General features: G+C 39.7%; 1 protein-coding gene across 1 annotated transcript in view; it reads right to left on the bottom strand.

Annotated features, from left to right (window-relative positions):
• The window catches only part of col5a3a (collagen, type V, alpha 3a), a 51,715-nt gene extending 37,609 nt beyond the window's left edge, over positions 1–14,106 (bottom strand). Inside the window, exons 1-2 of the mRNA XM_030736185.1 lie at positions 13,905–14,106; positions 137–301 (exon numbers count right to left, since the gene is read on the bottom strand). Of these exons, the coding sequence (XP_030592045.1) occupies positions 137–301; positions 13,905–13,989 (250 nt within the window). The 5' untranslated portion in view covers positions 13,990–14,106. The remainder of the gene's footprint in view (positions 1–136; positions 302–13,904) is intronic.
• Between the last annotated feature and the right edge of the window lie 2,915 nt (positions 14,107–17,021).

Raw genomic sequence — 17,021 nt, 5'->3', positions numbered from 1 at the left:
TACCTGAACAAAATCTGACAAATCAGAGTGATTTTTTCTGCTGATTTCTTTGGAAATTCTTGAGAATTTCTTTCTGTGTTACACTAAAAAGCTATTCTGTATAAAATCTTTTTAAAAAAAAAGAAGAATCCACTACCAGGGAAGAGCTGTTTAGTAGGAGCACTGAGCTGGATTTTTTTGATCTTGTAGGCCAGGTCTGTCTCCTCTGTGCCTCTCCTGCTGGTGCAGAGACCAGCCTCCAAGGACACCCCCTCCATGTTCTCTGACAGCCCCAGCACTTGCAGAACATCAATGGAATCGGCTGGGAGTGGAAGGAAAGAGAAAATTAACCTTCTACAAAAGATAAATTAATGTAGTGTTGTTTCATTCACATAGACTGTTGCTAATTTTCTCTTTTTCAATAAGATGATGTTTGTGTGTCTTAACTTGGCTGACTTCCTTCTTTCTGTTTATTTCTGCATTCTTGTATTTTAAAAAAAAAACTATATAAAAATGCTTATGATTTGGTGGAGGTTGTGTTTCTCTGTGTCACTTTAAAACTTAAATTCTGTCAGTGTGACAGTACTTCTGTGTCTGGCTCAGTTAAGTGCCGGTTGCCACTGAGCTGAAAGGCAGGGTTTAATGAGGCTGGAAGCTTGTTTGAAAGTGTGGAGCCTTCCTGCTTCCTAGGAGTCGGAAGAGAAAAGCTCCTCTGAGATGTGGCGGCAGGTGGCCAGACTACTGTGGGTGTTATTATAGGACAGGGGTAGTACAAAGCCTAACCCATAATCCTACTGCAGCACACCTGACAGCTGACACCTGCACACCACTCACCCTGCAGCAACTAGCAACAATATGCCCCCCATCCTGTTTATCACACTGAACAATTCAGTGGATTAAATAAGTTCATCAGTGATTCATGTATTCTCATTACTACAACATATTCAAGCAAGGTAGCTGATTTTAATATTCAAATCCAATTTTTCGGAGAAAAAAGAAACATCAACACTTTTAATATTACCAGGAAATTCCACTTGTTTCAGTTTTGAAAAGTGCATTTAGTATCTAAAATCCAGACAAACAAAAGGCAAATTAACACTATCAAGGCAATTCTGATGAAAAGCTCTTGAAACACACAGACTGAATTTTATTTCTATTTGAATCAAGAAAAATCAGCTTTCTTCATGTAAATATAAGATAAGACAAGATAAGATAAGATAAAACTTTAATGATCCCACGACAGGGAAATTTGCGCATTACAGCAGCTCAGTACAGAGAAATATGAAAAGGATGAGTAAAAACAAATGAACTAAAATAGAATAGAATAAAATAAAATAGAAAAAAAATTATACACATATACATAAGCACTATATACATAAAATATATATATATAAATGCATGTATTGTCAAATTGTACTCATTTGCAATAAGTACAGCAACTTTTGGCCCAAAAGATATGAAATTAATACCAGTACAAAGTCTCTCATTATATTGAGCCTGCTCTGTATTTGCAGTATGCTGTTTACATAATTTTAGATGTTCTGACGATAAAATGCTGCTATGAGCATTAGCCATGATCAGAGCTTTGTGTGTAGCTAGTCCCCCACCAGCTGCTAGACAGAGCCACTCAGCACTTAGCACACCAGGCATCTGAAATGAGGATCCTAAACCCAAATTGCCTCCTGAAGCTCCTGCCCCTCATATTGAACTCGCCTTTTTTATTAGTTTAATCCTTGTTAATTAAACATGTGGAATGAGTTTACCATTGTCCAGACAATGCTTAAAGAAAAAATACTGTATTACAGAGGTTATGACATTATTTATTTGCATAGCATACGTCTTTTATTTAAATTAGCTTGATATTAGCTCACTCTCTCAGTAAGCCGGCACAGCAACAGGGTTGTAAAGCTAGTAGGCAGGTTCCAACAGCGTAAAACATAATCTACAGATCTAAAGGCATTTAAGACCTCAAAGAATAAACTTTGCATTTGTGTACAATGAAAAACAAGACTTGTAAATTAAGGAGCAATAGAAGTCCCTGCTGTCTTACAACAGAAACCTTAAGTTGTTACACTGTGTGTATGCACTGCACACACATAAATGTTCACCCTCAACACATGGATAACTTACAGATTTGCTCTATTCGTCAGGACATAAGACTAGAGCTATATGTCAAGGTATAAGGTATCGACTGTTAAGTACTGGCATTGCTTCCTGTTGCACATTTTTGGACAACCTGGTTTCTCTCTCTCTCTCTCTCTCTCTCTCTCTCTCTATATATATATATATATATATATATGTTTTTATATATATATATATATATATATATATATATATATATGACATGTAGATGCATGTATATTAATTAAATCTTAAATGTGCCATATTTCAAAAGACAATGACAACTGCAATGTATTGGAGGGGGTAGCCATCTGCCGTGACTGATTGGGAGGTAGGGGGAGGGAAACAGGACAAAAGACACACTGTCGAAGAGAGCCAGAGATTAATATTAACTAATTATTCAATTCAGAGCGGTGAAAAGAGGTGAGTCAAGAAGAAATCCTCAGTGCATCATAGGAACTCCCACAGTCTAGGGCAGGGCTCTTCAACTCCAGGGCTCGAGAGCCCCTGTCCTGCAGGTTTTAGATGTGTCCCTGCGTCAACACACCTGAGTCAAATATAGAAGAGAACTTCACTGCATACTGAGGAGGTAATTCAGCCATTTGAATCAGGTGTGTTGGATCAGGGACACATCTAAAACCTGCAGGACAGGGGCCCTCGAGGCCTGGTCTAGGGTGTCTGGGTGTCTGTCTCCCAAAGCCAAGCTGAGAGCTGGTTGCACAGAAGAGGGGCCTCAAAGCTGAAGGGTCTGCCTCCCAATCTACTTTTAAATACCCTAGGAACCACAAGTAAGCCAGTGGTCTGAGAATGAAGTGCTCTATTGGGGTGATATGGTAATATGAGTTCTTTAAGCTTGGGCCCAATTATTCAAGACCTTGTATGATAGGAGAAGTATTTTGAATTCAATTCTTGATTTAACAGGAAGCCAGTGAAGAGAAGCCAATATGCTCTCTCTTTCTAGTCCCTGTCAGTACTCTCGCTACAGCATTTTGGACCAACTGAAGGCTTTTCAGGTTTTAGCTTTTAGGGCAACCTTATAATAATGATTACAATAGTCCAGCCTATAAGTAATAAATGCATGAACAAGTTTTTCAGCATCACTCTGAGAAAGAATGTCTAATTTTAGAAATATTGAAGGGCATATCCTTGTCAACAGTGACTCCAAGATTCCTCACTGTGTTACTAGAGACAAAGATGATGCCACCCAGAGTAAACATCTGGTTTGACACCATTTTTCTAGGATTTGTGGGGCCGAGTACAATAACCTAAATTTTATTTGAATTTAGAAGTAGGAAATTAGAGGTCATCCAGGTTTTTATGTCTTAAGACATTGCTGCAGTTTAACTAATTGGTGTGTCATCTGGCTTCATGGATAGATAAAGCTGGGTATCATCTCCATAGCAATGAAAATGTATGTTATGCTTTCTAATAATACTGCCTGGCTGATGTTTTGGTCACTTTTGAATGTTGGTGGTGCTTTCAAACTCGTGGTAGCATGAGACGGACTCTACAACCCACACAAGTGGCTCAGGTAGTGCAGCTTATCCAGAATGGCACATCAATGCGAACTGTGGCAAGAAGGTTTGCTGTGTCTGTCAGCGTAGTGTCCAGAGGCTCGAGGCGCTACCAGGAGACAGGCCAGTACACCAGGAGACGTGGAGGAGGTCGTAGGAGGGCAACAACCCAGCAGCAGGACCGCTACCTCCGCCTTTGTGCAAGGAGGAACAGGAGGAGCACTGCCAGAGCCCTGCAAAATGACCTCCGGCAGGCCACAAATGTGCACGTCTGCAGAAACGGTTAGAAACCAACTCCATGAGGATGGTATGAGGGCCCGACGTCCACAGATGGGGGTTGTGCTCACAGCCCAACACCATGCAGGATGCTTGGCATTTGCCAGAGTACACCAGGATTGACAAATTTGCCACTGGCTCCCTGTGCTCTTCACAATGAAAGCAGGTTCACACTGAGCACATGTGACAGATGTGACAGAGTCTGGAGATGCCGTGGAGCGCGATCTGCTGCCTGCAACATCCTTCAGCATGACCGGTTTGGCAGTGGGTCGGTAATGGTGTGGGGTGGCATTTCTTTGGAGGGCCGCACAGCCCTCCATGTGCTCGCCAGAGGTAGCATGACTGCCATTAGGTACCGAGATGAGATCCTCAGACCCCTTGTGAGACCATATGTTGGTGCGGTTGGCCCTGGGTTCATCCTAATGCAGGACAATGCTAGACCTCATGTGGCTGGAGTGTGTCAGCAGTTCCTGCAAGATGAAGGCATTGAAGCTATGGACTGGCCCGCCCGTTCCCCAGACCTGAATCCGATTGAGCACATCTGGGACATCGTGTCTCGCTCCATCCACCAATGTCACGTTGCACCACAGACTGTCCAGGAGTTGGCGGATGCTTTAGTCCAGGTCTGGGAAGAGATCCTTCAGGAGACCATCCGCCACCTCATCAGGAGCATGCCCAGGCATTGTAGGGAGGTCATACAGGCACGTGGAGGCCACACACAATACTGAGCCTCATTTTGACTTGTTTTAAGGACATTACATCAAAGTTGGATCAGCCTGTAGTGTGTTTTTCCACTTTAATTTTGTGTGTGATTTTGTTGTCAGCACATTCAACTTTGTACAGAACAAAGTAGTCAATGAGAATATTTCATTCATTCAGATCTAGGATGTGTTATTTGAGTGTTTCCTTTATTTTTTTGAGCAGTGTAGAACTGGTCCTAGCAGAGTACCCTGTGGAACTCCATAATTAATCAGTAGAGCAAGAAACATCATCAAGAACAGCTCACACCCTGGCTTTGAACTGTTTGACCTGCTGCCCTCTGGCAGGCACTACAGGTGCATCAAAGCCAGAACAAACAGACTCAAGAACAGTTTCTTTGCCAGAGCAATCACCACCCTGAACTCACACACACACCCACTCTAACTGTGAATTACCCACATCTCTGTGCAGTATTATATTATTCATACTGAACAATATCTATCACTCCTATATTGTGTAATATCCAGTATTCATTCACTAGTGCAATATTCATTCACCAAGTGCAATACTCACCATCTTCATTATTATATGTATACACTTATTTTATTTTTACAACATATATATTTTTATATATTCTCTTATTTTCTGTGTTTTTAATTCATTTTATTTTCTGTATATTTTATACATACTGTTTTATTTTCAGTATATTTTTTAGATTATATTAGATTATTATATTTTTATTTAGAAAGTTTGACTTTCTATTGCATGGCACTTCTATTGCGTGGCCCTCCAATCTCACTGGACATCCTGTATAATGACAATAAAGGCATTCTATTCTATTCTATTCTATTCTATTCTAACCTTAGTGTGTGAAAAAATCTTCCCATTGACATGAACAAATTGGAGTCAAGCCTGATTGTCGGCACCTGGGTTACCAGAGGCCCAAAACATGAGTCAATAGCAGCATTGACAGAGATTTGACAATTTTTTCATGGGCACAATCCACATAATCAACCCACAGATGCCTGTGCCAACAATATAAGATTTATTGCCAAGAAGCATTATTACAACAAATAAAAAGTAGAGCAAACGCAAATGTTCTTACTTTTATACTAAGTTTATTTATTTACAAATTTGATATTTTAGGTGAGCTCAGCTTTTGTTCTAAAATGTTTGCTTACTTTGAAAGAATTAGTGACTATTATTAGACAGAGAAATGTTATAAATCAAGCACATAATCTGAAATGTGAATTTATCACATGCTATTGTATGCTTTCCTTTGGTGATGCCTAGCAGCAGTCTCCATTGTTTGCTTGCCTAGCAAGAAGGTGAAGACTTCAATGAGATCAGCACTCATCCAAATGACCTTAAATTCTACAGTTCACTTAAGTCCCCCTGCAGTAAACCTGCCAAATCTGAAATAGATCAAATGACTGGTTGCTGAGACAAGCAATAAACAGAAGGACCAGAAAGAAAGACATACCAAGATTCTGCAAATTATTATTGATGTGATCAATAAAAATGGCATGGATTGACCACGCTGGTTAAATTTGTTACCAAAATCAGTGAGTTATAACCAGTTCACCTTCATGATGTTTCTTTTAAGCAAGTCACTAAAATGTTTATCCATTTTCTTAACTGTTTGTCCAGTTCAGGGGCGCTGGGAGGCTGGAGCCTACCCCAGCTGTCATAGGGAAAGAGGCAGGACAAACTAACCCCTTGACATTTGGCCAGTCTATCACATAGTAACAATTCATGCTCACATTCATACAATGGTCAATTCAGAACCACCAGTTAACCTAATTTGTATGTCTTTGGACTGTGAGAGAAAGCTGGTAACACAGGGAGAACATGCAAACAGCCATTGAGTGTAGTGAGGCACACACCACTATGCTGATGGATGGATGGATGGATGGATGGATGGATGGATGGATGGATGGATGGATGACCAAAAAGTCTCCTTTAGATGTTAGATTCAACTCATTGTCATTGTGCGCACAAGGCACACAATGAAATGATTTAAAAGTGTATCCTTGAATGCCCATACAGAAGCAAAAAAAAAAAAAAACACAGCATGCCAGAGTCCCCTATTTTTCCTGTAGCTAAAACTTCATTAAACAAGTACACATTTACATTTCTGTCTTTATTTCTAACAAAAGTTTACTTTGCAGTCCACCTCATGTCTGGGTCCCTTATTGTTTGTATTTCATGGTATAAGGTATTCTGTCTGATCCCAAGTGAGCTCTTTGTAGCTCTGGTGTGGCCTTGTTTAATTCCTGACTCAAAATCAATTTCCTTTGCAAAAAAAAAAAAAAAAAGAAAAAGGAAAAAAAAGCTATAATCCAGTACACACACAATCTTTCTCTATCTGAGGAAGCAAGGTCATAAGGCAGTGATGTTTGGAACAGTCTGAATGATGTTTTAAACTAAAGTCTTGTGGTTTTAATTATAGAGGATTCTTGACATTGCGTCAGCAGAATTTAGAACAGCACCTGAAAAAAATGACCATAATGCAAGTGAATATAATTTGCTTTTGAGCAGAGTTATTTAATTACCATCCATAAATGAATTTAACATTGCGATCCTTGACTCACTGAAGATTTTTGCTTCAATGGCTTTGAGTTTTAAAGCTGTTACCCAATCCCAAACATGTTTTAAGTATGGGCTGGCAGGAGACTGTTGACCTCTGACTTTCACAAGATAAAAGAGAGGAGTGCAAAAGCACGAAAATTCTACAGGGAAAAATTTGAGACAGAAACTCCTTCAAAAATATATGTGTCAGTTTGGTGGACTATACTGAAACAAAGGAAAACAAATAAACTAACAATGGATCTGTTTGGTAAGCTGACTAAGAGGACATACAAAGCCACTGCATTTACTTCCGACGTCCTTAAATCGATCAAACAGCAATGAGAGCCTGATAGATTTAAGGATGACTATCCCTGTTTCACCTCACACCTTACCTAGCATAAGAAGAACTAAGAGTGGTGGAAGATTACCAAATAAAATCTGGATCAGTAAAAGAATGTTATCATTCCCTGCTTTGGCTTCACTTATGTCACCTTGAGTTGTGTCGATTCTTGCATGCTCCTTACCTAACCTGCAGCACTGACTGTCTGAACAGGTTCTGCTTGCATCTCATTGTGCTTTGCAGTATTCATGTCCTTACCTCACCCTTCAAATTATGTTAATTCTACAGAAACCTGGAAAGAGTAGATGAGCATAAAAGAGAACATCTGGTATGGGCTACTGATTAAAAAACAAAAGGGTCCCACCATTTGGCTAAATATACTGTGAAATAGCATCAGAAAATCTCAAAGGACTGATGACTCAGGATGTTTTCCAATCACGCCAAAAGGTCAGACTGTTTGGAAAGAAGCTCAAATGTCCAGCAGTTTCACAGACATCGGGCATTTCTGTGAGAACAGTCACAGCTAACATGCACTGAACAGCATATGATGGTACATAATTATCCATATAAATGCATGTAATATTCAAAGCTGTAAGACATTTGTCAGTCTGCTTTTTTCTTTTGCTATTTCTTTTATCTTTGCCCAGCAACAGTGACAGACACAGTCTCCCTCACAGTAAAGAAGTAAAGAGCTCAGCAGTCCAACTTAGAGATCCCTTGGAAATGCAGCCAAACAATCAACAGCTCTCCGTGTATCTTTTCTGGCTCTGTGACACTTAACATAGTCTTTCCATCGCCTCTGGTTATACAACTTTGCACCATTTCACTCATTGAAAGACATAATGTGTTCTCTGTGTTTCAAAAGCTAATGTCTCTGAAGACATTCTTCATGACTCACACCTCCTACGCTCCCAACCCTCCCTGAAAATACCCCTCTCTCACACACACAGTCCTACACTGTCAAAAAGTACTGAATCCTGGAACTGGGGACTTTTAAAGAGAAACAAAGCCAGAAAGAAATCTTAGTAATAAGAACTTCCCATAGTATCTTGGGCCACACCCTGAGATGAGTGGAGGAAAATAACTTACCCTTTAAAGACTGAATTAGTCTTCAGAAATGTGCATACAGCCTATAATAAATAAGTATACAGTACCAGTCAAAAGCAAATGGGTGAGTGTGTCCAAACTTTTGATTGGTACTGTACATGTGAACACTGAGCACAAATACACAGCCAGTATATTATTCTTTTCAGATGGATATCTAAACTCCATCTAAAATCTGTTTATTGAGATCCGACTCGCCACAAAATCTGCTGTTGAGAGAGAATTTTTCAGAAAATGTGAAATGCTGTTAAATATTGAATGAATAATGAAAATGATGACAGATACAGTGATTGAATAAATACAAACACATTTCCCCCCATGACTCTAAGAAAAATAACCTATAATCTAATTAGAACTATGTGTGACCTTTTGTCTGGGTCATGATTGTGCGCGGCACACCTAGTCACAGCAGAACAGATAAACACTGTTTCTAGCTTTAACATTCCCAAAGGAAAAGAAAAGCACTTTGGAACGCTGCCCTTGTTACGATTTCTCTCTCACCATATTAACTAATATGTCAAACACTTTGCTCATTTGCTTATAAATACAAGTAACTGAAACATGGAAAGACATTTGAACAACTACTGCAAAGGCATTTTTTTTTTTTAGTTCTTTTTTTTTTTAGTTCTTTGGCAGACATTAAAAAACCAAACTGCTAATATTAAGTAAATACCTCTCGTGCCATTAAAGCATGGGTCATAGATAAGGGACCTTTGGAGATGTGTGTGCATCTGTGGATCAGGCTTGTTCCGGCACACACAGCTGATGCTCACTCAGCTCGGGATCTGGGGAATCTAGAGGCTGGATCAATGCCTTGGGCTCATTGTTGTGTTCTTCAAGCTGTCACTGTGCCATTTTTGAGGTGTGGAGGGTGCATTGAACACTGCTGAGGAGACTGCTGTTTTGGGGAAGTGCAGCTGCCATTGGTGCTTGGTGTGCAGCAGTGTGTAGGTGTCAAAGTATTCCACACGAGTACCAGGACTCAATATTTTGCAGAGCACTGCATTTTAACAAGGCGATCTGCGTTATTCATGCCACATGTCAGTGGTTTAAATGTTGTGGGTGATAGGGTTGTGTCTGTCTGGATGCCTGTCTGTGGGAAAGAAACAGTCATGACAGGTGTGCACTGGAGATCAAAATAAAGGTGGGGTTTGAAGATGAATGTGGATCAACCCACAAGAAGACAATTTCATGAATGGGATTGGAAGCAGAGGCATAAAGTGGCCCATGGGCCCCACTTTATGGGCATATCCCTTATTCTTTTTAACTTATGCATCTGTAATTCCTCCTTATCAGATGTATAAACAAATAATATTACCCTGCAGTGCTTTTTTCTCCAGTGCATAACTCTGTCTGAGCAAGTGTGTTTTTGTGTGTTTTTTGGTTTGTTTGTTTTGTTGCTGTTCTTTTATGCCCACCCGTCTTCCTGTCTGCCTGTCTGTCTGTCTGCCTGCCTGCCTGTCTGCCTGCCTACCTGCCTGCCTGTCTGCCTGTCTGCCTATCTGTCTGCCTGCCTACCTGCCTGTGTGTCTTTTGCTAGATTTTGTGGCGTGGTCTGAGAATTGATTAGCATTGCAGCTTCTGTGAAGATCAAGTCAAAGTATTAGTTAGTCTGAAAGTTTGCAGTGCATAACAAAGCAAAGATATTTATCCCACTGAATGTGCTTTGTTTATGGGTCTGCTTTTGGTTATCACTGACAGTTCAGGAGTGCGTCAAGTCAGCGGTTGTGCAGATGACTGCTGGGAATTGCAACAGTCTTTCTGTAGACTATGTAGCTGTCTCAAGTTTGAGCTGAAAATAATGCAAATAGGTGAATGAAAACAAATAAAAAAATTTTGCCTGCTGATTCTATGTTCATGTGGGCCAGTGGGCATATCTGATTGTTAAGGCTAATGCCCGCATCAGTAATGCTTTCAGTGTTGACACTAAAGAATTGTGGTGGAATCTGGTTGCACATTTTACTCCAGTTCACGTCAGTACCACATTCTTCAGTCTCCACAGTTTGTTCTGCTCATGTTTGCTCTCAGCATGAGAGGCTAAGAGGCCAAAAGCTGTTTGGCCCATAGAGAAAACACCTGCCCCTCAAGGCCCATAAGCGGACAGGCAATACACACAAACATACACGGAAACACACACATTTGCACTACTATGCTTGTCAGGACTTTCTTTCACTGATGCAAATCCATTCTCTACTGCAAGGTAAACAATGGTCCTTAACCCAGTCTCTAATAACCTCATGATTAAACACGCTTAATAAGCTAGGATCTAAATTTGTAGCATATCACCCCACTACCAATAAGTGTACAAACATGCTTTGTTGTGAACATGTGCGTGTACAGGATACATGCCTCAGGCACACAGAATTACTTAGATACAAACATTCAGTTTTATTTATATGGTGCAAATTCATAACATATCTCCAGGCAGTTTACATTTTAAGATGAAGATTTTGCATTTTTATCAAGTGAAACCCAATGATTCCAATCAGCAAGCCCTCGGCAATAGTTTGGATCAAAAACATGCACATCTATGCATGACCAAGCCCATTTAAGTTTCAAGCGCAAGCTGCCGTTTACACTTTGATACATAACACTGAAGCAGCTTTATGGCATGCAACCAGAGTTTCCCAAATCAAAGTTTAACTCTATATAGTGCATAACACATTAACAAACTGTGGATAATACAGGTACAGACATGACCATTTTGTTTTTGCTCCTTTAAGTGGAACTCAGACCAAGATCATAGCATGTTGTTTTAAAGCGTCTACAAATGGCTTTGGTAGGAACTCTTAACTTCTGTGACCTCTTCTGAGATGGTGCATGTGATGGGTGACTTTGAAATAGCTTTTTTTCAAGCTCAAAAATTTGGCTAATAATGAGACATTTAAGGAAACACGGCGGAGAAGGAAACTCTGATATCTGTTCATTTCAATTCCACAGGAAGCATCTCCAACTAGTCCCTCAAAAAGCTGCTTGTAGCATCCAGGGATCACAAACTCAGAGCCATAGAAGCCTGAGGGGAAGGGAGTTTCTGGAAGCCAGATGTCCATTGAATACTATAGATTGAAGTTTGGCGCCACAAAGTGTATAAGCATCACATCTAAAGATTAAACACTTGGGTGAATTCCAAACAGTCTGCTTCATCAAAATGTCAGAGAAGCAATTTTGATGTGATATTTGCAGCATCAGCAAGTAAGGACAGACATCAGCATATCTGACACTTCTCATGTTTAATGATTCAGTTAGAATAGCTCAAACTGACTTTGCAGGAAGACACTAGAGCTGTAATTCCTCTTTTATGATTTTCACTGCTGATAAATTCACCGGGCTTTTTCATGTGTTTTCATTTGCCACTAATTTGTTGCTGGATCAAAGGCAAACAAGGTTTGCTGCCATCCTTTGGGAGTCTGGCGAAGGATCGGCAAGAAGACTGAATCAAACGGGACACAGTGGGGGGGCCGTATGCACAATTTGCCCCCTATCGCAGGCAAAAGCAGTAGGACTGTGATGATCTAAATGATGTGATAAGGCATATAAAATAAAAACAAACATCCCATACACCCAGACTTTGAAAAGAGCAGGAAAAGAAACAAAAGAAAGTAAAACTGAACAAACACATTTCGAGGCAACAGAACAGAGGATTTTAAAAGAAACGAACTGCACACATGTCCAAGAACATCGCACTTCCTGTCAGTAAACATGACTACAAAGTACTCTCTCATCTCTCAAACACACACAGAAAGCATATGGGAAAGCATTCTTGCACTGCAGTACACACACACACACATGCATGCTTAAATTCACAGGCTCAAGACACAAACACATTATCAGCCACATGTGCATATCTAAGACTGCCATATCTGCACCACCATATGTCCCATACACTTTTTAATCATGTGAGGCTCTCACTTCACAGACTTTCATTAGAGAGAAGTGGACACCATAACCACTGTGCCACTTCTGGTCTATTGGCTCACTTCCTACTCTGTTTATCTTGTTTGAGCCAATGAATTCCAAAAAAAAAAAAAATCCTGGCAGGCATAAAGTAGTGAAAACAAAATATCTTTAAGTACTTCTGATTGCCACAAAGTTAAAGCCTGCTGTTAAGGCATCTCACTCTGTCAGGGAATCTTTGTAAACTACAACCCTTCTAAGGAAATAGTTTGCATCAGTTGAAGATATCTGTGCCAGAGACCTGCATGAGTGACAAATAGAAGTGGGCCAAATAACATGCAGTATATATGCACAAGCTGGTAGATGCTGGCCATCTCAGCAACAAGAAAGTCTTAAAATGGCTGCATCAATGGCTGATTTTTTTTTTTTCTTTTGCAAGTGCAGCAAATGTGAAGGCCTGGACACTGTGACAGACACATACAGCTGTTTGACAGTCTCCAGATGTCTTCTTTTTGTGGGTTAATAATTGCAAACTGGGTCCAGTCATTGCACTCCACCATAGTGGAAGTGCAATTATGCGAGATTCAATCCTGCAATAAAATGCCTCAACATAAAAGTATGCCAGAATCAGGAAAGCAGTAGTTGTTAGTAGTAAGCGCATTAATTTAAGACCTAAGAGAGCAGAGGCACATTAAACAGATCCATGACAAGAATTTTAATCTACTCAGTTCTTTCAGTGTTCAGCCATTCACAAGCCAACGCCAAACCCACTTTCACAGTAAACCGACAGCCGGTCACAAGCAAACTCAAACATGACATCACACATCTCCTTAAATCACCGGCTTACGCCACACCTGACGCATGAAGGACAAATTCATATTCATATTCAAACCTTGGAAGTACGCTTAATTGAAATGCAACAAGAACAGGAAAAGCTGAGTCAGTCAAAATGTGCAATGAGGCGGATAATTAATATGTGCGCATATGCAAGAATTGGTTATGTTGCAATCATCTGCACACCATTCCGACAACTTCTAAAAGTCATTTGAGTCAGCTTGCAATTTAAATCCCAGCCCGAAGCGACTCTGCAGAACAAGTAGCAGCATCAACAAAACATTCGCCCAGATTCAAATCAGTCTAAGACCCAGAATCCAAAGTGAATCTTAAAAAAAAAAAAAAAAAAAAAAGTGTGAAGATTTGCGCTAATAACATAGTGTTGGCTGGAGGCCATGTGATCAATGAAATAGTCTAAAGAGGTCAAGGAAACTTAGATGAATGGGACAGTGCGTCATTCGGGCTACAGAAGGCTCTTATGGGACCTTTTTTAAAAACATTTTTTTTTTTTTTACGTTTTCAAGCATCTCTATTGTGCATTTTATCCGCAGGTGTCCAGCTAGATACTTTACCCGCTTGTGTCGCCGTTACATGAAGCTGAATAAACAGAAATAGAGTTATTCTCCAGCGCGACCTGGTCCTTAATAAATAGTCCATCTTTGAATGCGGGACCTAATTCCAGACCCAGAACTTTAAACTGCAGACGTTGTTGCTGCTGGAACTATGCAGCCATGTGCGGAGAAAACAGAGAAGCCAGTATGTAGCTCCACTTGCTTGACTGTTGAAGAAGTTTTGTTGTGGTGGCTCCTCTGAAGTTCGCTCTGTCTCTCTCATTCAATTTCTCCCTCTCTCCATCACTCCCTCCCTCTGTCCTCCTTCTCCGCCTCGTCCCTCCCACTGGACGGTGTACTGAGTCGCATGGCTGAGCGCTGCGCCTCCAGGGACTCCATCATAAATCACGCTTATTAGTAGCGTAATTTGTCAGTTCCTACTTTTGAGAATGTGTTATTACCCACAGACGGGGTGTAAAGTACAGCAATTTTACCAGGTAACCTGTCAGTATATTGATTTTTGCAACTCTATTCAGCGTGGACTAAACTGAGACAAGATGCCACCTGAGTCAAATACATCCAAGTTAAAAGACTGCTCAGTGTCAATGCTGTGCTCGCAGAAATGGGACTCTTTTTTACGGTAACACTGATCATGATTATGCTCATATTGATAGCAATGATATAGTAATTGTGATATAGTAATATATATATATATATATATATATATATATATATATATATATATATATATATATATATATATATATATATATATATATATATATATATATATATATATATATATATATATAATTACTATATCATATATATATATATATATATATATATATATATATATATATAAATGTCAGTATTTCATGCTTGTGATTTGGCCAAGACATTCACAATTATTCACAGGCTGAAGCTTGAACACTGTTAGGCTGGAGGCTGAATCACCTCATCTTAAGGATTGCTTCCTGCTGACAGGACAAGCCTAATCAGTTCAGGGGAGGACACCTGGCTAAAAATATTGCTTAAAATTACCGTTGGACACTTTTTTTTTTTTTTTTTTGTCATTTGCTTTTCATGTTGATGTAGGCTTTGACAAGAACTCACAGCATGGGCCCGTCAGTGCTCAAAGTGATTGTGGGGGGCACCCACCTTTAATTTTAATGGCCATCCCACAGTGTAATGTCTCTCATTTCATCAAAGCCAGTAAAAGGTGGCAGGGCTCTGTCTCCACAAAACAGGAACATCCTCAACAAATATCAAAGTTTAGTTTTTTGTTTTTTACTGTTCTCACTTTTTTTTTTTTTTTTTTTTTTTTTTTTGTATTTTTCACTTTTCAAATATCTGTTAATCTGACCTAAAATATCAAGAAGTAAATTCTGTTTTACTACAAACACTGTGAACAGGAATGGGAAGAAATCTTAATAGGTATAGGTGACATCCTTCCCAATCATCTAAGCTCAAGCATGTAGTGATCATCACTTCTGGGAGCTGAATATATTCTGCCAAAAAGTCTAATTAATTCTAAGACAACTGTATTCAGTTGAGACATGCTTTAAGATAAGACTTGTGAAGGCCTTGTCTAATTGGAAAATTACCAAAGATAATGTTTCTAGAATCCAAGCTACAGAAGGCTTTTGTAAAAAACTGAGAGATGAAATCCCAGAGAATATTAAAGAGAAAATGAGCCAAGCCATAATATCTCAAGGGAAAAGGGTCTCTAACCACAGAAAGAAGAATTTGGTCTTTTTCCAGTGGCACTTTTCCATATTATTTCAATCCAAGCCAAACACTCAACCCCAAATTATTAAACATCACTGACCCATAGATAGCTATGATGTGAATCCAGAATGTGTTCTTTTTTCTTTATGGTTAAAGAAATAAATTCAATCTGTTAAGTCCAGCATCATTTAATAATTCCTCCAATTGAGGAGCCCTTTAGGAATATAAAATATCAAAGTCCTATTTCCTCAAACTGAAATAAGGTAAATTGTGGGAACATGTGTGGGCCTGATTAGAAGGGATACAGAAAGCTGGTGGCAGTAAGAGATTAGAGGAGGGTTGACAGAAACAGATGACTGGACATTTTGAAGTTGATCTGGTAAGTAAACATCAGTCTCCCTGACCTCCCACGGTACCAGCTCAGCTCGCCTGACTCAGGGCCACATTCCTGGTAGCTTTTAGCAGATAGTTGCTAAGAGTCCAATGGGTAGTCTGAGCTTTGAGTGAGAAATATTTCTAGAGTGTGTGCTATGTACCTTTGTCCTGCACAAATTAAAATCACACAACACATAGAAGGACAAAGGGACTTAGGATTCTAAAGTTTCTCCTTCTTTCAAAAACCCAACATTAACTACACTCAGACTTGATCACATGAAGTGCACCGAACATGTACACACTGCACCTGGAACTATCAATTAATTCATTTATCATATAATGTCAGCCTCTGTACATCAAGAGGATTTAATAAAACAGCCTGATGATGTACACTATATTGCCAAAAGTATTCACTCATCTCCCTGCACACACCTATGAACCTGAGTGACATCCCGTTCTTAATGCATGGAGTTTAATATGATGCCTTTGCAGCTCTAATAGCTTCAAGGTTTAGGAGTGTGTTTATGTGAATTTTTGACCATTCTTCCAGAATCACATTTGTGAGGTCAGACACTGATGTTGGACAGGAAGGCCTGGCTTGCAGTGTCCGCTCTAATTCATCACAAAGCTGTTCTGTCAGGTTGAGGTCAGGACACTGTGCAGTAGGGTTTAATCCCGGGATCCGGGATTCCCGGGAAATGCGATCAGAACCATTTCCCGTTTCCCGGGAAACGTTAGACGGGAAACCGGGAAAAAAGTCGCGCGCGTCGATTTGACTTTCAGAAAGAAAAGAAAGCTTCAGAATGTTAAATTTAAGGAAATATTGAGAGAAGGGTTCGTTTAATGCGAAAAGCATTACTCTTCATTTCAGGCACGTTCAGCCTCCGTTTAAGGCTTCAGCCTTCATCTCAAGCGTTTTAATAGAGGTATTACACAGTTGTGCTTTTTTCCTCTTTAATTTGTTGAAATCGTAGGCAATGTGTTTACCCTAAGGTATTTTGTATTATATAATTTTATATTATTATATATTGT

This window comes from Archocentrus centrarchus, chromosome 8 (genome assembly GCF_007364275.1).
Source record: "Archocentrus centrarchus isolate MPI-CPG fArcCen1 chromosome 8, fArcCen1, whole genome shotgun sequence".
NCBI classification, from domain to species: domain Eukaryota; kingdom Metazoa; phylum Chordata; class Actinopteri; order Cichliformes; family Cichlidae; genus Archocentrus; species Archocentrus centrarchus.
The sequence above is the reverse complement of the archived record's forward strand: the minus strand, read 5'-3'. Positions and strand labels throughout refer to the sequence as shown.